Raw genomic sequence first — 23,735 nt, forward strand, 5'->3', positions numbered from 1 at the left:
ATCAATGTTAGAATATTAAAACAAATATTTTTGCTTTAGTTGAAAATATTTATCTGAATACTGAAGAGCTGAAATTCACAAATTCAGATAAAAATATTTATCCCCAGGTCTATTTACAGCATATATGTATGTATTGTGCTTCCTGATGTGGCCATCAATACTGCTCAAAATATTTATAGTGAGGTGTTTTCAGAAACTTAGTTTAGGTCGCCGTTTCATCTGTTTGATCAAGAAGCGTGCAATGGCTGGTATATGTGGGAGTCACAAGAATGAACATGGTGTATGCTTCAGTTTTGGAACTGGAGTTACTTGGGGTCATTTCCATTTCAATTCATTCGGTTCAGAAAATTAATTGAAACTCAAAAGGGAATGTAAAACCAATTTTGTTTTTAAATTCCAACACATAAACTAAAATGAGCTACAGGTGTAAAAGCATACACATTGTTAGCTATACCCAATTGACCAAGTGTTATTAAGCAAATTATGTGGATCAACTGGCTTTTAAGGGAAAGCTGTTGAACAGAGCAAGGATGTAGATATAATTTCAGCTTTTATTTGTATTTTTGTATTTGTTGCTTTTTAAATATATATATATATATATATATATTTCACAGGAATAAAAACAATGTTTAAGAGAACAAACCTAGTCTTAGGCCTAGCTCTGACAATCTGATTTTCAGTGGGTTCCTGCCTGCAGAGTGAGCAAAGAGGGAATACATGAGTTTAGGGACAAGGAGGATAAAGAGGAAATGGAAAGATAAATTGCAGAAAAATTATGATAAAAAAAGAGAAGACAGGAGGGGAGTGAGGAAGTGAAATATAAAAAAAATAATGTATATAGATTTATATGATAAGATGAAAGAGGAAATAGATCTCTATACACATACATACACATACTGTACATATACATATATACTGTAGATATATACATACACATATAACAATGATTTACGTATATGGTATAATAAAGATTGATAGGTCGAGACCAGTGGTTACATGTATGGTTGGGCAGGAGGTGCCAGTATTTTAACAGATGTTTAAAAGTGCTCATGGATATGGATGTTCTGAGGGATAATGGGAGAAAGTTCCAAATAGGGGTGTTTTTTTTTCCATATTTGTTTTTAAAACTTGAAACTGGGTTATTTTGTTGGGTTGTGGACATAGAAGGTTGTGACTGTCTGTCAGATCAGTGAGTTGGTAGGATAGTACAGATGATTTCAGACAGGAGTTTGTGTTGGATTTGGTAGTACTTTGGGGGGGGGGGGGGATGTTCTTTCAGATTTTTTTGGGGAGACACAAACAGTACAACATGATAATATTCAGGGGACCATTCAATTTTTTTCCCCCCCAAGTCCCAAGTATGAGTGGTTCTCCTGATTTAACAAACAAGCAAATCATTGTGTTCATCTGAGGCCTTTATTTGGTGAGTCCGGTGTTTTAGTGCTAGAATAGAACAAAACCTGCATGCACATTAGCAAACATAAAATGATCTTCCATATGTGTTACATACATATTAATAAATGAATGAATACTGTACACTATGTATGTTTATTAACATGCATATCAAGCACAATCACTACTCTGTGATAATGATGAATGACCAGGGATTTGTGCTACAAATAGGCCAAGATGTTGTCAGCAGGCTAATAACCACTGGCTTTTACTTAACCTTTAACCTGTCCATGAAGAATTTTCACTGAAATGTCCAAATGTCCAAGGGGGTCTTGATATGAAAGGATATTAGATCAAGAATGTATACAGATAGAACATTGCTAAATCTGTAATATGTTAATTTACAGTACATGCACTACATGGCCAAAATTATGTGGACACCATTCAACATCTCATTCAAAATTATGGGCATTAATGTGGGGTTGGTCTACCCTTTGCTGCTATAACAACCTCCAGCCAGAAAAGCATCAGTGAGCTCGAGTACTGATTAGGCCTGGCTCACAGTTGGCTTTACAATTGATCCTAAAGGTGTTGGATGGGCTCAAGGTCAGGGTTCTGTGCAGGCCAGTCAAGTTTTCCCACACCATTCACCACAAAACATGTTCTATATGTGCCTGGGGATATTGTCATGCTGAAACAGGAAAGAGCCTTCCCCAAACTGTTGGGGAAGCACAGAATTGTATTGAATGTGATTGTATGCTGTAGCATTAAGATGTGCCTTCACTAGAACAAAGGGGCCTAGCCCAAACCATTAAAAACAGCCCCAGAGTTGTTGAGTTCCTTTTGGTCATATAGTGTATTCTGTTGGCTATGAATTTTAATTGTTGGTTGAATTCAAACTTAAGTAGACCAGTTTAAAATTGGATTCAGCCCATTCTCCTTTAGTTCAGGCATTACCACATTCTCACACAATGGCAATCCTTGGAATCCCTGTCTTGGTTACCCTAACTGCTGAGAAAGTCGGCAGTTAATGGGAGAGAGAAAGACAAAAATGGACTGGAATTATTGTTTTGGTTTTTAATTTCTTCCAAAATAAATATTGTACATTTTATTGAGCAAAGAAATACACATATTTCTCTTTATCGTTTGATACATTAGGGTCAGGGACTTTAAATGTTTTTAAAGAAAAATTTATTGAAACATAATTGAGTGAATAATGTTGTATTTTTTAACTTATGTGAACACCACAAAATCTATTAATAGATTTTTTTTTTAATTCTATCAATGCGGGATAGACTGTAAAATTATTCCCTAACCCCTTAAAAGTGGATCAAGCTGAACTCCTGGAAAATTGGGGGAAAACTTTTGGTTTGGCTGTCCTTTATGGCAGTATAATCCAAGCAGAGATATAGTGGCTCCCCCTTTTCATCAGAGTAGGACACAAGACCATTGTTTTTCTGGGGGGATCCAAAAACAGGCTTTCATGGTAACCTTACCAGCTAAGGGCAGGCTAACATAATTTCCCCCTGTTTGGCAATCCCATACTTTGCATGGTTCTATGCCCCTCAAAAGTTTAAATTTAATTTAAACCAAAACCCCTGCCTACTTTTGTATAGAGAATGGTCTCTTCTCCCGATATCCTCTAGTCTCAGATATCAATCTCTCCCTTCCAGGTAACATGTAATATTGCACAACCTCATCTACGCATTGTTTGGTTTCCCATGTCTGACAGTATTCTTTAACTTTGTGTGAGCAATTATAACACCTTATATCAAATGGAATACAAAAGCTGTTCTTACAATTCTTAAATTGAAGACCTGCATGGAACATTTTTGTGGACAGCAGAGGGTAAAATACAATGCCACATTGAAATTATTGTAATACTGCCTTGTAGGTATCTTCAGTCAGAAACCTTACACTGAGCTTGTGTACATAGAAGATCACATCACCCTCTACAAAGAGCATGCATGATAACCCACAAGTTTTGATTCTGAAATCTCGCTTTCTGAACCTAGCCACCTGGTTCGTGGAACTTCAGTCACTTGCGTCCTACTCCTCTTCCATGTCTTGACCCTCCTATTTTCAAAAGGCAAGCAAGGCATTTTTCTGTTCCATCATACCTGCGCTGCCCTGTTCAGGATGGCGTTGTTGTCCTGGATCAGGCCTTTATCCTTGACTGGGGGAGACAAGTGATGGGGGTTGAACTTACCCCTGGAGTCGAGCAGGCTGCCCCGGTTAAAGGAGCCGGGTGATTTTCGGGAGCGCACAGAGGCGGCACATACAGTCTTGCGAAAGTTTTCTCCAGAAAAGTAGTACAGCAGAGGGTTGAAGCAACTGTTGGAGGTAGCCAGACAAAGTGTCATAACCAGGATCTTCTGCAGGAGCTCTGTTAGCCAGCAGTCCTGAGGCTTGCTGCTGTCTTGCAAGATGACTGCATGGAGGTGGGCTGTACGAGCCAGGTGATAAGGCAAGAAACAGAGGAGGAAGGTGGTCAGGATCACGGCAACTAGGTACACTGGCCTTTGTCGATTCGCCTGCGTTCTTCTTAGTCTCTTATCCCGGGTGGTCAGCCTGTGGATGATACGGCTGTAGCAGGCCAGGATAGTCAGGAAAGGGAGGAGGAAGCCTAAGGCCAGCCCAACATAGTTCAGGACCAGAATCAGCTTCCAGGCTTTGTGCCCTCTAGGTTCAAAGCAGCGGGTCTTTCCCAGATGCTGGTGAGTCCCAGAGAGGAGGAATGGCATGGAGGAGAGTGCCACAAACACCCAGATCCCCAAGCAAACCCAGCAGGCTCTCCGGACTGTGACAAGGGTCTTGTTCTGAATAGGATGCAGCACGGCCAAATACCTGAGCACACTGAGCCCAGTGAGGAACAGCACACTAGTGTAGAGGTTGAGGTAGAAGGAGAAGACACACCAGCGACACAGCCAGTCCGGGAAGTCCCACTGACCACCCTGCAGGTAGTACACCAGGCGGAAAGGGAGGGTCAAGGAGAAGCTCACATCCGATAATGACAGGTTAATCATGAAGATGGTGTTGGCAGACTTCTTGGGTGTGCAGCAGAAGAAGACCAACAGGGCCAGTGAGTTGCATAAGAAGCCAACAGGACAGATGAAGCAATACGTGACGGTGTAGGCCAGGAACTTGAAGGAGTCGTTGTTTCCACATGTTTGATTATTGGAGGCTGTTATCCCAGGTAGGTGGGTCATATTTGGAAGATGAGAGGGGTCTGTGGTCAGCCAAAGAGCTAAACAGATTGAGAACAGATTCATAGAGTTATGGAAATAGTGATTGACCGTCACATTGCTCATACCTTTGACATTAATAGGCACTGCCATTATGCAATGGATTAGACACAGGAATTAATTTTTAAACATAAAAACTATTTTCTGCTCTAAACAGCATCCACACCACAAGACTGTACATTTCACTGTACATTTATTGGGCCACTCACTGTACATTCACTGTACATTTATTTATATTTACTGGGCCAGCAGCTCAGTATTTTATTTTATTTTATCTTTATTTTATTTTTCTTACTTCTTGGTTTGGTTGACTCTTACTCTTCCCTGTTCCTCTCCTGTGTTTCATCTCACTGCTGTTGCTGCTAAGACACCTGAATTTCCCTCCAGGGATCAATAAAGGTTTATCTATCTGTCTATCTCTCTAGCCTATCTATCTAAGACAATCAATTTGCCCATAATGATCACATCAAATTGCTGAAATATTGATTCTGAATCTATTTGCACAATATACATCAATGTCATTTCAAACAACAACCCTGTTGAATATCAGTAAATTGTGGGATGTCTCGGTTATTTCTCCAGTTTCATTATGGCTTATTGTATGGCACATATGCAACTTAATGGCATCACAGCTGCATTAGCACACAAATACTGACAATTGAATTATTAATTTCATTTTTTTTAATTTTTTTTTTGCATGATCACAATTTTAATTTTGTATTTTAAAACACAATATGGCGGTATTATTGTCTCAAAAACAAATAAATGTAACTGATTCACAAATAAAAGTGATGCACAAATATGAACCAGCGGCAAATCGAAAGGAGATCAAGAGGCTAACTGGATTAACTTCAATGTATTGAATGTTCAAATTTATGCTGTGCGTGTTTTTTATTTGTTTAATTCTTTTTTTTTTTGCGGCAATTCGTTTTATCGCTCGTCATCTGAAAATGCCATTATGTGTGGCTAACGCTAAAAAAGATTCAAGAAAATGTTATTCGAGACGAAGTTTTCGTCGGCTATTGTTTTTGTCTTTAATAAAAAATCACAACTAAAATTCCATAATTAATTAACTAGATTTGTATCCGAATGAAACACATACTCAGACATCAGAAAATAGCCGATATTTTTTTTAAGTTGTCGATCTATAAACTTATTTTACTTCTACTCACCTGTCATCTTCTCGGTGTATGTAGCCGCATGGTCGCCAGACACTGCTTAATGCTGAATGGGAATGAAATTCGGTACAACCAGGTTGCCGAAATAAATATTCAAAAGTCTAAAAACTTATTTTAGAGGAACACTAAAAAGCCTTACGCACCCAAAAGCCTTACGCACCCTCTCTCCCTCAGCTCTCTACAGGACAGAAGGATCTATGCGCTGATTTTGCCAAAAACCTCCTCACCTCCCAGTTCAGGCTACCGCCTACTAGGGTCGCAGTAAGAAGGCAGACGAGGAAGCAAAACAAACTTTTAATCCGATCAGCGCGAACTGAAGGATACAAAAGATCCCCGATCTCTTTCCTCACGTCCCTCATCAACAACTGCGAGTGAAAACGGACTGATGCACTGCAGGTTCTTCTTTTGAACAGTTTTATAAGTCCGTTTGACTGTTTTATTTTATATATTTAGACTTTTTAAGATGGTTTCGTTGCTGGTATTCTTTTTATTATTGTAATGCCCATGCAATTCAGTGTACCTCTGCCATGTGGGTAATAAACTTGAACTTGAATACAAAACAATTCCCATTGCATGAAATCTCATATGCCGTCATATCGCCTTCAGGCTCAACCTCTAAGTGTCCGTTAAGGTAGGCTGCTGTGCATTCTTCTTGTTGTCAAATGACAGAGAAACAAAAGTGTGATGACAACATGCAAATAACGCGAGGGAGAAACGGCCATAACCGCAAAATGGAAGCAGGCAACGGCTGTCGCCCTACCGTGCATTCCAAAAGTATTTCTCGTGCACGCCCATTCCTCCCTCTTCCAGTGTTCATATTTTGAAGGTCCTCCCTTTCTCCTACCTTGTCTAGCCACTCGGAACGTTTAAATTTAGTTTAATAACTAAACATTTAAATCGTATTCAAAAGGAAGCCCCTGATCGGGCTGCAACAAGCTTTCATCTCGATACAAAGTAAAAGAATGTCCTCTTAAGATCTCCCACCAGGCATGCTATAAATGGTCAGGTCGATTAATATAAACAGTGGAAAAGTGTTTAGTGAGCGCCAGAAGCAACATAAAAGAGGAAAATGGGTAGGGTACAGGGTACAAGGCAGACAAATTTAAAGAGATGAAGGGTGGGAACGGGATTAATATTATTCCCGAAAACAAAAGTTTCTCTCACTATCAGAACGCATACAATACGAATTTTGGAAGTTCACATTGCAGAATATTGCTTTATTATACGTTTCAGCACTACAAACAGTTGCTAAACATTAGACAATACTGTGGGCTCAATAGACCAATATAATATTGATATTAGTTTCACAAACCAAATTTGTCTTCCAAGGCCTATGCGCTCTTACATTATAAATAGGCTACAGCCTATAAAATGTTTGAGATATACCTGTGCAAAAATAAAAATAACAAAATGGACTATAACAACTACAAAATACACTTTGGCCTATTGCACATAAAACAGAGGCCAATTATAAATAAAACTGACATCTCCCTAATTAATACAAAACACATTGGCCTATAGGCTAAATGAAACAAAATAGTCATAGGCCTAACAACTCACATGACTTCGTATCAAACTGTCTGCAGACAAAAAACTCTCTGCCTGCTGCAAGTAGCCTGGATCCTGACAAGCATGTCTGCTGCTGCAGATGTTTTAACAAAATTAAATTTCATCTATTCTGTAAAATAACAGCACCTGCGCATGTTGTTGAACTGTTGTAAGGTGTCGTCATATTTCAGGAAATCATTTGAGCAGTAATTCCAAGGAATCTGTTTTATGGTGTCACACCCTAGTTGGAACAGATAAAAGCATAAAGGAAAGGCAAGCAGGAAAGACAAATAAAAAGCACAAAAAATAAATGGTGATGAATATATCTACTTGTTTCTTATTCTTGTAATAACCACAGCACCAAAAATGAGATAATTTGATTTATTTATACTGGTGTGGAAAGGGGGGGGGGGGTTCAATCTCACAGTACAAAACTGGATAATTACACTGTGCCAACTCTAAAAGGAGGCCTTACTTCCAAAACCCGGTTATCACAGAGTTGGAGGGGTAGACAAGGGGCGTGATGCATAAATTACAGTAAATGAAATGTATAAAATGGGTCATTAAAAGAAGTCCACGTCCTCTGGGGCATCCAGGTCACGGTACTCAATGATGTTACGAGGATCACCGCGGAACATTCTAGAAAGAGAGAAGGTGGGGGACAGACAGGGGGAGAGAGACAGGATGCAGCACATTATTTCCATTTCCTTGATTGCCCATGATGATGAAAGGCAGACCCACATACCACATGCCCACTTGCGCACACAGAAGCTTGGCACTAGCCCAAGTGTTTCGCAGCATGCTCTGCACCGCATTTAAAGCTGTCATGCAGTCAGGAGAAACGGGACGGCAGAGGGCCGTTGCTGAGTTTACCTGTTGTTTCGGGGTTTTCCAGGGTAGCCTCCATGACCTCGGAAATTGTCAAAATTACCCCTGCCCCCTCCAAACTGGTTGGGAGGGTAAGGAGGGCCTCCTGGCGGACAGAAGGACGATGAGAATAGAACTTCAGCCCATGGGCTCAGTTTTTGCTTAGCAATGCAACACAACCAACCTGCATGCATGCATGTACTGTGTCATACCGCCAGTTAAAAAACCATGTCAGCAATATGGGGGGGAGGGCGATAAAACACAGGTTGGGGGGGGGGGGGGGGGGGGTTTCATGTGTGTTAACACTTTGACAGTATACTAATGTTGTGCCAACATTTTATTTTAGCCAACAAATGCAGCTATGTAACATCTACTGGTAGACTTTACGGACTAAGACTACAGGCCAAATATTGAATAATGCAGCCAGTGCACCACACACTTACCACCAAAACCCAAAACGGGGGGGCGGGGCTGTCCAAATCCCAGAAGTCCCTGTGGTGACTGATGAGGGTACGGAAATCCAGGAGCATGCACACCTAGTATGAAAACTGGGGTGTTAACGTGCAGCACTTGTAGATGCCCCGTCACAACTGACTGCAGTTTAGGGATTAAGAGCTTTTCTGAAAATACAGAATTTTCTCTCCCGGGAATAGATGCATGTTTGGAAACTTGGCTTGTTTTTAAGGCATAAACTACCAGTAAAAACATGCTGGTCACATTTCAATAAGCTTGACTAAATACAACAAGGAAAAAATATGCATAAACCCATGGGTATCCAAAACCTGGCAGCTTTAGTGTATTTGGTGTCATTATTTGGTCGAAAGAAGGTCATTTATGCAATTATTCCATATTAGAATGCACATCAGATGCAGCCTGAACTTCGCTAGCTGAGGTTCAAGGACAGACGTGCGGAACTGACGTTTAACAAAATGCACCAAGCGATCCACTGTTTTCCAGCTCCGCGTAGTGAGCAGAGGCGCGCGGGCTCTAATCGTGACAAGCACATCAAGCAGCTGCCGTACACAGCTGTCTTAACAAAATAAAACCGCATATAATTTGTAAACATAACAGCACTGGTGTACACTGATGACAAAAAAACGTTTTCCTCGTAATATTTTCTTGGGAAAAGGGAAATTGATTTTGGCGAAATTCCTAGGAATCCATTTCCTGGCGATAAACTCCAGAGATGTTCATCATTGGGGACTAACAAAAGGAAGTTATTTTTAGCACCGCAGATCCCTGAAGCTGGGTAACTGAATGGGTGGTTATATACAAATGATAGTGGAGGACTGGGTTATGTGAACTGTAAGGACAGCTGCCCCTGTGAGCAGATGTTCGTGATTGGGCTATGACTCACCTGGCCCAGGGGTGGGGGGAGGCGGGGCCTTGGCTTCTGGCAAAGCAGGCCTCTTGGCATCCAAGAGGAAGTTATTGAAGAAGAGCACTTCCTTCTTCACCTCTTCTATCTTGTCCCCATGCTTGTTCAAGATGTGTTTACGCACAAACTCAGGGCCCTGGAGGGGAGTGGGAAGTCTTTGCAATGAACCTTGAAATTTTAAACACTACGGTATTAGCATTTTTACAGTGCAGGGCACAGTAAAACACCACACAGTCCCACCTTGAATTTCTTGCCGCTCAGAGGACAAAGCCACTTGTCTTTGCCGAGCTCCTGAGTGTTGGCGGACAGGAACTTCTCCACTTCCTGATCGGTGTCCTTTCGGCCCATCTTGTTGGCCTCTTCCTCAGACAAAGTTTCCTTAACGCTGAACAGCGAACTCAGCTTCTCCTCAAACGTCTTCTGCCACTCTGCCACTGGGGATAAAGCACAGGGGGGTGAGCTTCCCTCAGCCACATGGAAACGGAGTACGGAGTGTGTCCTGTGAACCAGTGTCTCGCGACCTTCAGTCCCGGCGACCCCTGGGTCTGCTGCTTTTCCTTCCAACCACTATCGCAATGGCACAATTTTAACAAGCTGTTCGTTTTTTATTAATTATTAGTTATGTTTTCACGTTTTGAGGGATCATTTGCTCTCGTAAGCCACATTAAGTCAGGAACAGCTATGCAAAAGTCCTGCAGTCACATTGCATTACATAAAGGGGGTGTAAAAAAATAAAATTAAATAATTAACTGATCAAATTAAATACATTTAACACAATGCAGGTTTGGCTTGTTGTAATCAAAGCCTATGGATTCACCTCAGTCTTCAATTAGATCAGTTTAAAAAATCTATATTTAATTGCTTGTAATACAGCACAATGTGAATATGGAGCTTTTTTTTTTATTCATGGTGTGCATAGCTATTTCTGACATATGTAATGTGGCTTAAGAGGGTAGGCAACCCACCCCTCAAAAAAATGAAATTAAGAAAAAGTAACAGTTTGTTAAAATTCTGGATTGCAACTGCAGCTGGAACGAAAACCTGCATACAGAGGGGTCCCCCAGGGCCGTGTTTTAAAACCACGGCTTTAAACCGTCTGTATTTTGCGTGCGCGTGTGTGTGCTGTGTGTAGGCTACTGGCAGTGGTGATGTGAGAAGCATATGGCTCCGCTCACCCTCTCCGTGGGTGATGCGGTTGGGGGGGATGGGACCGCGAACGTGGATGATGCCGCAGCGGTTGGGCATCTCGTCCTCGTTGGGGTACTCGCAGGTGTTGTAGTAATCGATGGAATGGACCAGCCGCAAGTACAGCAGCAAGCGGTCCAGGACCTGCAGAGGGGACAGGGAAAGGTGCGGAGGAAGAGAAACTGTGATACTGCTAACCGTATGAGGAAGTTTCTGGGTTGCACTACATGCAAACTGTTCTTCAAACAATCAAAGCCTTATTGAGCAACTTGCAAAAAATTCCCCAGCTAAACAATAGGGACACGTGGCATGTGACTGGCACAACCGGTCAAGACTGGTCTAAAGATGACAGAAGATTTATAAAAAAATTAAAAAAATTTTTTTTTTTTTTTAAACGTATATTTGGTTTACTTCTTCTACCTTTCCCAATTTTCAATCATCTTATCGCGTTTCTCATAACCGAGTGGTGTGTAAAATGGCGGACCTTGACCAGCTTGTCGTCCCTCTCCACGGTGATCTCGGTGGGGTTGCCCTCCTTGCTGCCTTCTTCAGGATCGGAGCCACTCACACCGCCCAGCAGCTCCTCTTCCTCAGCGCTGACCTCCTCAATCAGGTAATCTGTGATGTTCTTCAGAATGGGGTTCTGAGCTGGGAGCTGTGAGGGGAGAGACAGAGTAAGTGAGTGAATGAGGGAGGGAGGGAAGGGGGGGTCTGAGTGAGTGAGGGAGGGGGGGTCTGAGTGAGTAAGCGAGTGAGGGAGGGGGGGTCTGAGTGAGTGAGTGAGTGAGTGAGGGGGGTCTGAGTGAGTGAGTGAGTGAGTGAGTGAGTGAGAGAGTAAGTGAGAGTGAGAGTGAGTGAGTGAATGAGTTGGAGAGAAACTGAGTAAGTGAGAGTGCTGCTCAGCTGCGTGTGAGAAAGAGAGACAGGGGGTGAGTCATTGAGTGAGTCATAGAGTTTCAGAGGAAAATCCAGCTGGGAGTGGTAGTACACTGAAAACACCCAACAGGAGAATGCAGAAGAGTTAGCAGGAGCGCTAGTACTGCACAGAAGAGTCAGCAGGAGCGCTAGTACTGGAGAAGAGTTAGCAGGAGCGCTAGTACTGCGCACAAGAGTTAGCAGGAGCGCTAGGTCTGCAGAAGAGTTAGCAGGAGCGCTAGTACTGCGCACAAGAGTTAGCAGGAGCGCTAGTACTGCAGAAGAGTTAGCAGGAGCACTAGTACTGCACAAGAGTTAGCAGGAGCGCTAGTACTGCACAAGAGTTAGCAGGAGCGCTAGTACTGCAGAACAGTTAGCAGGAGCGCTAGGTCTGCAGAAGAGTTAGCAGGAGCGCTAGTACTTCGCACAAGAGTTAGCAGGAGCGCTAGTACTGCAGAACAGTTAGCAGGAGCACTAGTACTGCAGAAGAGTTAGCAGGAGCGCTAGTACTGCACAAGAGTTAGCAGGAGCGCTAGTACTGCAGAACAGTTAGCAGGAGCGCTAGGTCTGCAGAAGAGTTAGCAGGAGCGCTAGTACTTCGCACAAGAGTTAGCAGGAGCGCTAGTACTGCAGAACAGTTAGCAGGAGCACTAGTACTGCAGAAGAGTTAGCAGGAGCGCTAGTACTGCACAAGAGTTAGCAGGAGCGCTAGTACTGCACAAGAGTTAGCAGGAGCGCTAGTACTGCACAAGAGTTAGCAGGAGCGCTAGTACTGCACAAGAGTTAGCAGGAGCGCTAGTACTGCACAAGAGTTAGCAGGAGCGCTAGTACTGCACAAGAGTTAGCAGGAGCGCTAGTACTGCACAAGAGTTAGCAGGAGCGCTAGTACTGCACAAGAGTTAGCAGGAGCGCTAGTACTGCACAAGAGTTAGCAGGAGCGCTAGTACTGCACAAGAGTTAGCAGGAGCGCCAGGACTGCTCACCTGTGAGGCCGGCGCCTCGGCCCTCTGCCTCTGGCCCCACAGCCTCTCCCGCTCGTCCAGCGCGTGGATCAGCTTGGCCGCCAGCTTGATGTCGTTGCGCAGGACCTGCTTGTGCTGGGTGATCCCGTTCACGTTGCGCACCCTCCGCACCAGGTCCCGGTTCACCCCGGGGGCCAGCTCACAGTCCCGCAGCTGAGCAGCACAAACCCAGCGGGAAGGCACAGTTACGCAGTCAGAGATCAACGGGACAGACACACTGCACGAATGCATCGGTAAACCCTAACTGTCACTGATCTTTAACAACTCTTTTCCCTGCTCAAAAGGAGTGCTTGTCCTATGTGTGTGTAATACCATTGGTGCTTCTCCTATTTTTAGCACAGCATTGAACAATTCTGTGGGAGTACGCAGAAATAAACCTATCCAGCACATCTTACCGTGCCTAGTCTTTGGCCAAAGGGAATAATTCTTTGCTCAGCACTAGCTAGGTTGAGAGAGCGAGCACCAGATGCGTATAATGCAAAAAAAGAGCCATGCGTAGGTGTTTGTGGGTCAGAGCAATCATCTCAGTGATATTTCTACAAAAGAAATGAGTTACTGCCCCAAATAATCAGTTCAAAGAACGCAACCTGAGATTTAGAGACACAGACAGAGAGAAAGAGTGTGAGAGTCAGAGGAAAGCTGGCAAGCTGTGTTTAATGATTGGCTAACTGGAATGTTTTCATTGAAACAATCATGCCTCCCAGCAACTGCACTGTGCTCAGAATAACACGTACGCGAATGTTCTGGAGGTTCCAGCAGGTCTCCTTGATGTTCACGCTCCGATCGAACGTCACCCAGCAACGGCGGAAAAACCTGACGGACAGGAAGAGAAAAATGTACCATCACTCAGGCATGCGATGGGCACAGGCCGAAAAAAGCAGACTGTATAATACAATCCCACCCCACCCCAACCACCCACCCACATGATGTTACCTTTATCTGGAAGACGCTTTTATCCAAAGCAACGTACAATTAAGTGCGTACTGAAAAGTCACTGGAACAACTACAAAACGGGTCCGATAAGGTAACCTACTCATTATGCAAGTTATTCATATCCATCAACACATGAACTCCAGTTCCCATGGTAAGCATAGGCTAGGTCAGAAGGTTATGGTAAGTTAAACTCGGAGGCATGACGACAAGCTACAACAGAAGTGCAATGTACGTGCTGGAAGGAGATTTATTATTATTATTAATTACATTTATATAGCACTTTTCCAAATGCTCAAAGTGCTTTACAGTGAAGGGCAACTCACCTCACCCACCACCAATGTGTAGCACCCACCTGGGTGATGCACGGCAGCCAATTTGCGCCAGAACGCTCACCACACATTAGCGAAGGTGGAGAGGGAGAGAACATTTATTTAGCCAATTAAATCTGGGGATGATTTTTGTAAGAGCCAGATCAGGGATTTGGCCAGGGCACCGAGGAACCCCCTACTCTTAGCGATAAGTGTCATGGGATCTTTAATGACCACAGAGAGTCAGGACCTCGGTTTAACGTCTCATCCGAAAGACGGAATCTCCTACAGCACAGTGTCCCCGTCACTGCACTGTGGCAAGTGTACATTTCCCCCATTGTGAGACGATATTACGCAGCTGAAGGATTCACGGGGCTCACAATTTCAGGTCGGAAAATCCGGAATTCCAGATTAATCTGGAAAAAGCACTTCTCCGATTACTGTAAAATCATTCCAGAAAGATCGAAATCATCCAAAGCTACCCCAAGTTGTAACCCGGAGCAAATGCGGGTCTAGGGTCTTACCTGCGCTCTGGCTGGGGGTCGGACAGTGCCACGCGCATGAACCCCGGGTACCTCCGGCAGAGCTGGGGAGGAAGCGGATAGCCAAGTCAACGCTACGGTCTGCAGGGTTCCATCTGACTGCGCTTTGAATTGCCCGCTGTGTTACAGAAACAACTGCTCTGAATTCTATTTAATTCACCCCTGCCTCGTATCACTAAATGGGTTTTTTTATAAGTGAAAAAACAATGGAATGGGCACGCTGGGCAAGTTCACGTCCATCTGTTGGTAGGGTCGGGATGAGCCAATTCATTTATGTCCAGTGAACATGACTAAGCTGAGATAAGCCCTTGTGTGTCTCGCGTAAGAACACATGCACACGTCCTGGGAAACGGGCAGTGCGTAAAACAGCACTTTAGGTCCTCAAGTCTGTATCAGGCCCAAAGGGCGCCAGGAACGAGACACTTACAGCGATGATCTCGGCCTTGGAGATGTTGGGCGCAATGCTCCTCATGAACAGGGAACAGGTCTTGTGCAGTGGACGGGGTCGAGGAGTTTGCTCCTTTTTGTCCTCCCTCGGCTTCTCCTTCACCTCCTCTTTGCGCTCCTGCACATCCGCTGCACCATTACAAAAGGAAAAAGGGGATAATGACTTCAACACATTTACAGTGATAGTAACGGTAAATCCGTGAATGGGTTCAAACTACATTGTATGGGTTTACTATGGCATTAGGCATCGGTCACATCGTATTTAATCCGAGCCCCGCCTCTGTGTCTCCCGAAATGACTCCCTCCATTTACTTTGATCTTAATCGACTGCTTACCCTCACCCTCCTCTTCCTCCTCCTCCTTGTCCTCCTCCTCCTCCTCCTCCCTGTCGGCTGGTTTGCTGGAGGAGTGGGAGTCGGAGTCAGACTCGCTGTCGTCCGACGCGCTGGCCTCGTCCTCGCTGTCTCCGCTGTGTTTCCTTTTCCTCTTCTTATTCGGCTGAGGGGAAAGGAGAGGCTTTAAGACTCACACCACGCTCAATGAGTATGAAAAAAGACTTCAAGCAAAGTTGTGAAAGCGATGTCAGATGGGATGAAAAGGGGAATGTTTTTTTTGGTGTGAAAAGCTGAACAAAAAAAATCTACAGTGCTTGATACATTAATAACTTTTGCCTTAAATAAGAGTCTTGAGATTCTTATAATTTCATAGTACATTTGCAATATGGGCCTGAGTATTAATCGATATAGGACCTCTACGTTTCTCTGCAGTGTTAGACACTGATCCCAAGATGGGCAGCATATTGCTAAGCCAACAGAGGCATGGTAGTTCAGAGTCAAGGATTTAGAGCAAAAAGAGGACACTCACCTTCTTAGGCTCTGGCCCCTCTTTCTGAGGAACCTTTTCCTCTCCTTCCTCTCCTCCGCCCCCAGCCATCACTCCATTTTGCTTTTCCTCCACTTCGCCCCCTCCACTTTCCCCCTATAGAAAAAAAAAGAAAAGGAAGGGGGAGAACAAATTGAGTTACAACAGTGAAACATGTTCAACCTATTTGAAGGGGGAGTAGGCATCCCTGCAGTGTCTAACAGCAGCCAATATACTTGCCAAGCCCCTATATTTTTGTTCCAATCACTATATTCTATAATGCTACATTATAAGACATCTCTCAACTACATTACATACTATTAGCATATACAATGATCGTTAGGTAATACTTATGCCCCTCCTGAAAGTGGTCCGAAGGCAACTAGAATGTAGCCAGGCGTCTACATAAACAGCAGATCTCTAACAATGCACAGGATAAAAGATCCTCAGTCTAAAAAGTTGTTACTTGAACCAGCGCAGAATGAAGACGTATTGGAGAAATACTATAGAAACCGACACTCGCAGCCTCCCTCAGCTGACAAGAATGGAATTAGACATGTTTGAAATTCATTACACCTGCCACCAATAGGAGAAAGACAGAATTGCAACCTGGCCTCAGAAATAACACCCAAAGAAATCGACGAGGCAATTAGCGGATTTAAGACTGACAAGACACCTGGTAGTGATAACTTACTTACTTTGCCCTAAAATATACGATTTCAAAATTCCTCTCAATTGCGTTATCACAAATATTTAGTAATTATTATTATAAATAGCAAAACACAATCCGACAGGAACTCCCTGTATGTTTATGTACCATCAGTATAGGATACGGATGGAGATGGCACAGATAGGCGCAGATTTAGGGCACCTTCTTTTCCTTGTCCTCTTTGTCTGCTGGTGGTTTGCGGTCGCCCTCCCCACCCCTCGGCTCGTCCTTCTTGTTGGGGTCAGGTAACGCTCCTGCAGCTGCCACCTTCTCCTTCTCTTCCTCCTCCTCATTGGGCTGCTCCAGGATACGCAGGTCGTGGTCCGTCCCACCCTCCATCTTGATGACAGCTGAAGGGAATCAGAGGGTTTCACAGACAGTACAGCCACAGTCCAAGGTCAGCAAGAGCAGTAGCATGAACAGGAACGGTGCAGGAAACTGGCACTACTCAATAAGACAAGTAGTGTAATAATATTGCACTGGTTAACTGAACTGTCCTTCAAGTTTCTTCCATTACACAATGAACTGTACTGCATGGGAAGAACTTTAAACAAGACATACTCTCCTTGAACAAATAATAAACATATATTCATTTTTTAAATATTTCAAACAAAATCAACTAGACCCTAATCATATTCTTAAAACGCATATAGGAAAAAAAAAAAACCCTGACTGAGCACTGCAGTTTTGAAGTCCAGGAGTAGTACTAGTTCAGAAACCAACCAGGTGAGGGCGCCACCTGAGCAGACGCACTTTGCAGGCTGACCGGCGGAGCCTACCTGCATCCAGGACCTTTATGATGGCTGCGGCGCGCTCGATATCCAGCGAGATGCTGTCAAACCAGCCGTTGTCCATGAGGAACATGTACACACTCAGCCGGTTCTGCAGGGCTGCGTGGGCCTCTGCTTTCCTTTGCCCAGACTCATCTGGGTGGTACTTAGATCGGAACCTGAGGTCCAGATATATCAGAAAAATCCAAGAGAATGGGGAGGGGAGGCACACAGAACGAAAAAGCAAGTGAGTTGTACATAAAATTGAGAACAAATCACTGCTGTCTAATAAAAAAATATGAAAAGTAAAGTTACAATAACTTCTGTTCAGCCATATTCTCTCTCTTGAAATATAGTTTGCATGTATTTTGCTTATTTTAGAACAGGGGGCAGATTTAAAACACAGACCTTTATTCTGTATGTAGGGGGATACGATATATTGTTTTTCAAAAAATGCATTTCTGCATTATGCTGGTAATTACAATAAAAAAACCCAAGACCACCCAGATTCATCATAAAGGAACAAGCTTAAAGAAAATGGGAATAAACAGTTCACAATTCTGCATTTTGTGGACAATTTACCTTTTCTTCTCTCACTTTACCAAAACACATACACAATGAGAGGGTTTCTTCTGTGAGAAAGTGCTCCACTTCACCCCCAATTGTGTTTTTTTGTGTGCAAGTACAAGGTTTCTGTGAGGGAGGTCGGATTTGGAATTTGAATTTCAAACGGCAAACGTAAAAACACAAAAATAAAAAAAACAGCACTCTCTGAAAAGCGATATTCTCCACGCGCGCAGGTACTGGCTTTGTGTCTGTCTATCTAGGACCCTGGTACTGTGTCTCTAAAGCGACTGCATTGTGCGCAGTGCAAGCCCTGACTAGCTAAGACCGTGACTTGCAAGACGTTCCACTCTTTCACATCTTCCAACAACCTTTTTTGGAGTGGGAGGAAAGGAGGGAAGAATGGTTGGTTTTGTTAATAGGGAAACAAAAAAAATGCATTCACAATCACAAAGTATGATACCTGTAGTCAATGGGACAGTGTTTGAGAGAGAACTGAAATACAGAAGTGTGCTCAAGCAACCTTTGGTCATGCGTTTTCACTTCACTCGTACACTGTTCTCAAAATGGCAGACGTAACAGGGAATGCTTCAACTTCAAATACGTTTGTCAATTTGACACCAATGATAAAGGATTTAGGGAAGTGTATAACATCCTGACCTGACCAAGTCAACCTGCCCAATTGTGAATATCAGATTCCATTTACATGCACTGCAATTTAAAAATGGCCTACTTTTACCATTGAGAAAAAACACTTCCTATATCAGCCCCAAGTAGAACCACATCACTCTTCAGGCGAGTTTATTACTCCTCCACAGTTTCAGGCCTCACAGCCATAAAAACACATGACAAGTGATAAATCTCTTTCCTGTTGTGGATAAACAAATTCTCTGCATTCCCCATTAAGAGCTGTTCCCACAGGCCGCAGTCATCTGCTTCTAAAAGAGTGATTTTTCAGACAGGTCGTTCCTCGGGGAAGGGTCTAATTGTTTATAATGCGATATTACCAGCACAACGTCACGTCACCATCGTTAAAAACAACAAAGGAAAGACCTAAAGCCCATGTAGTTGCGGATAGTTATGTCAAGTGACCAAGCAGCGAAAGTTAACAAGAGGCTGCAGCAGGACAACGAGAGACTAAGGTTTGTTTCAAAGTTTTGACAGTCCCACAGACTCTGTTAAAGCTACAGGGCAATTGTGCTTTAGCTGCTGCTGCTTCAAAACTGTGGAGCAGTTTACCTCTTTATGGAAGGTCAGCCCCCGCATTGAGACTTAAATCATGGCTGAAAGCCCATCTTTTCTCCTTGGCCTTTAAACCCAGCTGAGACCCTCTACTTCAGGGTTATTGTGTTTGCATTATTGTTTTGTTATTCCTTCTGTCTGTTTTTATTTATTTATTGAAGTTGCACAGCACTTCAGGCAATGTCAGTTGTTTTCAAATACGCTTCATAAATAAAAGTTGACTTGAGAACCCTTGGTCACAGGCTTCACATTAAATATAAGAGGCGGTTGCAATGACCACAGCCTGTGAGAAAGTCCCCTAAATGTCCAACATTAGTATTACTAATGAGTCCTTCAGCATTCCTCTTGCTGTACCAAACAAACAGCCAAAAGGACAAGCTTGTCACTTCACTGGACCTTAAAAGCCATCAATTTTGTCAGTTGTGCAAATGCCTCCACAACTACTTCTGCCCCTTCACTCTCTCACCCCCAAAGAGCACATGACAGAAAATATTTCCCCCCTCAAATGTATCCTTCCTAACAAAACGTGTTAGATATCCAAGACCTACACTCCCACAACACTACCGTAACACATTACCACCATCTTCAAATACGTTATGTGAAAGCTGCTCAGGTTTTGGTTGCACACTCCTGGAAGCTGATCTGGGAGAGCTTGTTCAAGTTTGGGGGGGTAGGGGGGGGTGGGTTGTCGTACCACTCCTCGTCCTTGTGGGCCAGGAAGAAGTCCTGCATCTGCTGCCTGCGGAAGTCAAGCTTGTAGTCATTGTACCGCTTAACGGCCTCGGTCTCGTCCACAGAGTCATCCAGGGACAGCAGGAACTCCTTGAAGGTCTTCATCACCGGAGCAGGTGGGCCCAGATCCATGTCATGGATATTTCCCAGTCTGAGAAGTAGCAGAGGGTTTAAGGCACAAACGGTTACAAATTCACTGAAGACTACTCAAGGTACCAGTAGTTAGTCAGTACACACTAGATGCCTATGCTGGTTTAGTTTGCCAGCAGCATCTGAAGAGGTGCAAGAGTCCTGTTATATTACATTCATTCAGTAGATTCTCTAATCCAGGGTGATTTGCAATGCAAGAGAACAAGAGTGTGTTCACCAGAGAAATTGGGGTAGCAGTGCCAGACCTGGCCAACATTCCTGTACCAGCAAGTGCATTATGCGAAATGGCTAAAGCATATATACACACAATGAATTAATACATCCATAACATCCATCCATATCAAGCCCAGAAAACCACTCAATCCCCAGCATCATCATCCCCAGCATCACCTGGCCTGGATGGGAATCCCATGGTGCTGCTGGATGAGGTGCATGTCAGGATGTCCCCAGGGCTGAGGGGCGGGCGCAGCTGGAGGGGCATAGCTGGGGCCCCCACCGCCCCCGTACGGCATGTCGTAACCCCCGTGGTAGGGGTCTACCCTGCGGTCGTCCCTGAGAGGCCGTGAGAAAGGACAGGTGTGTGTTCAGGAAGGCATTGACGGACGGACAGACGTATAAAAAGGACTACAGGAAGAGACAGACAGGAAGGCGCTGACACTCACCAGTCCCTTCTCATGCGTTTCTGCGGCGGGCTCATGTCGTGTCTAGGTGGAGAGAATCGCTCCCTGCGGCCTCTGTCATAATCCCGGTACTCCCCCCGACTGCGACGCTCCCGACCTCTGTCCCACTCCCTGGAAGAGGACAAGGGGGTGAATAAGACTTTAGTGTTATGCGCATACCATGCTGAATTTTTACCTTGAAAATATTATAAAATAAACATGCTAATGCGTATATATGATACACTGGCAATCTCTGTCTTTACACACTTGAATTTGTTATTTACCTATATTTGATATAAGTGTTCAGGATATTTCTGGGCGTGATGCCCTTCTCTGTGTGGAGAGGGGTGGGTGTAGCTACAGAGCCAGTGGTTTGGGGATCAGATTTCAGTGGAGTGTTTGTTGCTAGCTAGCTGCTGCAAAGGCAGAGGTGAAGCCCAGACACAGCGAAGACGAGCCAAAAGGGTGTCTATGGTCCCAGCCTTTGGAATAGCCAGCCAGAGGGTCTGAGTTCAGTTCAGTTCGATATACATTTAACAGACAGTTTTAAACATAGAAAACACGTCCACAAGCAGCCGATTGTGGGAAGCAAGAATGTCGCCAGGCGATCTCGCCTGAGGATGTGTGGCCTTACCGTTGCTTGTGGGCGTGTTTTCTATTTTAAAAACAGTTCGTTATATTATATCAATCATATTCTGGAAATCCCCACACATTCATTAATAATTAATGAGGCCTCCTAAACTGTGGAATGGGGAAATACATTTTTTAATTAGAGAGTGCGAGCGATGATGGATGGCTTTACCCTTAGGCGTGCCGCTGCTTGCGGGTAACATTACACTGAATACACGTGCTTGACTACATCAGATAGATGTATTATTCTAACAAAAACCGCAACGACATATCTACTACCGTTTTAAAAGCGGTAATTAAAACTACTGAATCACACACCTGTCGTTCCATTCATCTCTACGTCGGTCATCTCTCTCTCTGGAGCGGTCGTAATCACTCCTCTCACGGCGGAATTTGTCTCTCCGACGGCGGTCGAATTCATCGTCGCTGTCGCCCATCACACTATGTGAAAAAGTCGAAGAAATTCACTTTGCTTATGCTACAAATTAAAGAGTACGTACAGAAGTGACATATCAAAACAACCCCAACGTTAATCTCAGAAGAAACGATAGCTCAAATACAATTTAACAGCATTGTATCTACCGGAAACACGTACACTACAGTTACTTAATTAGGCTAGGCGCACCATGCGTGTTTAGCCGAAAATATCTAACGTTAGTTAAGCCAGCTAGCTAGAACAATTCTCGTTAGCACTAAATCGCTTACATACGACCTCACATGAATAAATATCCAGCACTAGCTACAACGGATAGTTAGCCATCTCGGTAACAATTGGGTGAAGAAAAGTTCACAACTGTTAGCTATCCGTCATAGATAGTGTATCCCTGCTACCTACAAAAGGCTAATATAACCAGCTAGCTACCACGAAACGTAATTAGACTAGCCAACGTCGATTGAGTTCCTGAAACGACTACTACGCCAGATATCCTCACCAGTCTCATATCTCCCCTCTTTATAAAGATTACAAAGTTGTAAATGTGTGGACTAGGTAATATCGATAACTGGTTATACAGACTAACGTTAGCCAGTTAATACGCGGTTAGACACTCGGCCATGCTCATGCTAGCTCGCCAATGTCTTCTCTGTACCAAGACTTAAAAACCGGCTCATCCAAAATGCTAGCTAGCTAAACAGCGAGCGCACTTTGCTAGTTAATCGTAATTATGTAACTAGCGACTTAATGTCGTCCACAGGTGCCTATGAAATAGAACATTACCTAAAACAAAAATTTGTGTAGCAAACACTGCCTTTCTGAATTGCTCTCAGTAGACTAACTCCCACCACTTCGCTTCTTCTTCTTCTTCTTCTTTGGTTTTAACGGCGGTTTCACGGTGTGTTACCGCCACCTACCGAAGGTGTTAGGAGATTGTTTAAGTTATTCTAATCAGTCCAGTTATTTGTAAGAATGAAAACCCAATTCAATACTGTGGCTGCGTTCCAAATCGAATATTTTATCCTTCGTTCCTTTCCTTGTATAGAAAAGCATCTTAGCTTCTAGCTTCACCCATCGAGGTCCGCCGTCTTCAAGGACATACAAACCCGTTAAAATGCTCCTTGAAGGAGCTAGGAGCTCAGTACAAAACCTGTTGCCCCCTTCAAAATACGGTTGCTTTCCGCTTCCGGTCAGTGGTTCGTCGTTCGTGGATGGATTCGTTCTTTTTGAACGATTTTTTTAGTAACCAAAGCTTATTGACAGACCTCAATGTAAACATTCGTTCATTTGGTCTCAGAAATTTGCGAACTTGCCATTCGCTGAAGATGCAGCAATTAAACAATAGCTAAACCAATTGTATCAGCAATTAGCGGACGACAGCATTGATACGCTTGAGTTGGACGTGCTCCCCGTGCCCCTCCAAGCGGTCTATGCCTCCAAGCAGCATTGGATCCGCAATGAGCTAGCTACGCAGTTGGGCTAAAACAAAAATCTGCACCCACATTGGTCCCTTTTCAGATAAGGTTTCCTACCCCTGTTCTAAGCGGGACAGGTAGCCAACAGACATTCATTTGATGAGTGCTGAGTAATACATAAATACAGAGCATTTAAAATAAATAAAAAAAGTTCCAGACAGAAAAGACAATTTGTCAGATTTTGCAGTCTTTGTCATGAGATGTAGGATGTAACCATAATATATAATGTTTACAGGGATGATCTCATGTTCAACACGTTAATATCCATGATATAAATTGTGCATAATTTATAAAGTAATACCATTTTAGAATTTAAAATTGAGGGGAGAATCCAAACCAGATAATGTATTGTCCCCCAAAATGTTTAGTACACATGTTAAAGGTACACCTGCTGAAATTTCTGACCTATGCAAATTACTCCAACATCACAAAAGACACAAGAGTTTCTAGGCCCAGTTGGATAGGTAATCGAACCACTGCACACACAGTAGCACAGTACATCTCTCTATGCATACCTCAACATTCCTATCTACTTCCATGTAATACTAAA

At 43.6% G+C, this 23,735-nt stretch overlaps 2 protein-coding genes across 3 annotated transcripts; both read right to left on the reverse strand.

The window, feature by feature from the left end:
- Window positions 1-1,397: 1,397 nt before the first annotated feature.
- Window positions 1,398-7,395, reverse strand: LOC118222684 (cysteinyl leukotriene receptor 1-like). Its single transcript, XM_035408450.1, has 2 exons — window positions 5,810-7,395; window positions 1,398-4,639 (listed from the first exon to the last, which is right to left on the reverse strand). The coding sequence occupies exons 1-2, from the start codon at window positions 5,814-5,816 to the stop codon at window positions 3,507-3,509; spliced, it is 1,140 nt and encodes a 379-aa protein (XP_035264341.1). The 5' UTR covers window positions 5,817-7,395; the 3' UTR covers window positions 1,398-3,506.
- A 333-nt stretch (window positions 7,396-7,728) lies between these two features.
- On the reverse strand, window positions 7,729-22,992 carry LOC118222683 (serrate RNA effector molecule homolog). Of its 2 annotated transcripts, none has more exons than XM_035408448.1 (20): window positions 22,494-22,992; window positions 21,596-21,718; window positions 20,651-20,779; window positions 20,379-20,540; window positions 19,801-19,989; window positions 17,310-17,479; window positions 16,693-16,880; window positions 15,825-15,938; window positions 15,296-15,458; window positions 14,941-15,089; window positions 14,496-14,557; window positions 13,465-13,543; window positions 12,692-12,883; window positions 11,278-11,448; window positions 10,784-10,937; window positions 9,849-10,042; window positions 9,588-9,744; window positions 8,674-8,766; window positions 8,237-8,336; window positions 7,729-8,002 (listed from the first exon to the last, which is right to left on the reverse strand). In XM_035408448.1, the coding sequence occupies exons 2-20, from the start codon at window positions 21,712-21,714 to the stop codon at window positions 7,927-7,929; spliced, it is 2,661 nt and encodes an 886-aa protein (XP_035264339.1). In that variant the 5' UTR covers window positions 21,715-21,718; window positions 22,494-22,992; the 3' UTR covers window positions 7,729-7,926. The 2 variants fall into 2 exon arrangements, with proteins under 2 accessions (XP_035264339.1, XP_035264340.1); XM_035408449.1 differs by lacking the exon at window positions 22,494-22,992 and adding an exon at window positions 22,210-22,362.
- Between the last annotated feature and the right edge of the window lie 743 nt (window positions 22,993-23,735).

Source organism: Anguilla anguilla, chromosome 3, assembly GCF_013347855.1.
Source record: "Anguilla anguilla isolate fAngAng1 chromosome 3, fAngAng1.pri, whole genome shotgun sequence".
In the NCBI taxonomy this organism is placed as follows: domain Eukaryota; kingdom Metazoa; phylum Chordata; class Actinopteri; order Anguilliformes; family Anguillidae; genus Anguilla; species Anguilla anguilla.

Excerpts from the sequence above, each read along its gene's own strand:
- LOC118222683 (XM_035408448.1), bottom strand. The coding sequence starts at position 21,714 with ATGGGCGACAGCGACGATGAATTCGACCGCCGTCGGAGAGACAAATTC. Across the intron at positions 15,459-15,824 it reads AGGGGCCAGAGCCTAAGAAG|CCGAATAAGAAGAGGAAAAG; the intron begins GTGAGTGTCCTC and ends CTTTCCCCTCAG. Across the intron at positions 10,938-11,277 it reads GGGACGACAAGCTGGTCAAG|GTCCTGGACCGCTTGCTGCT; the intron begins GTCCGCCATTTT and ends TCCCCTCTGCAG.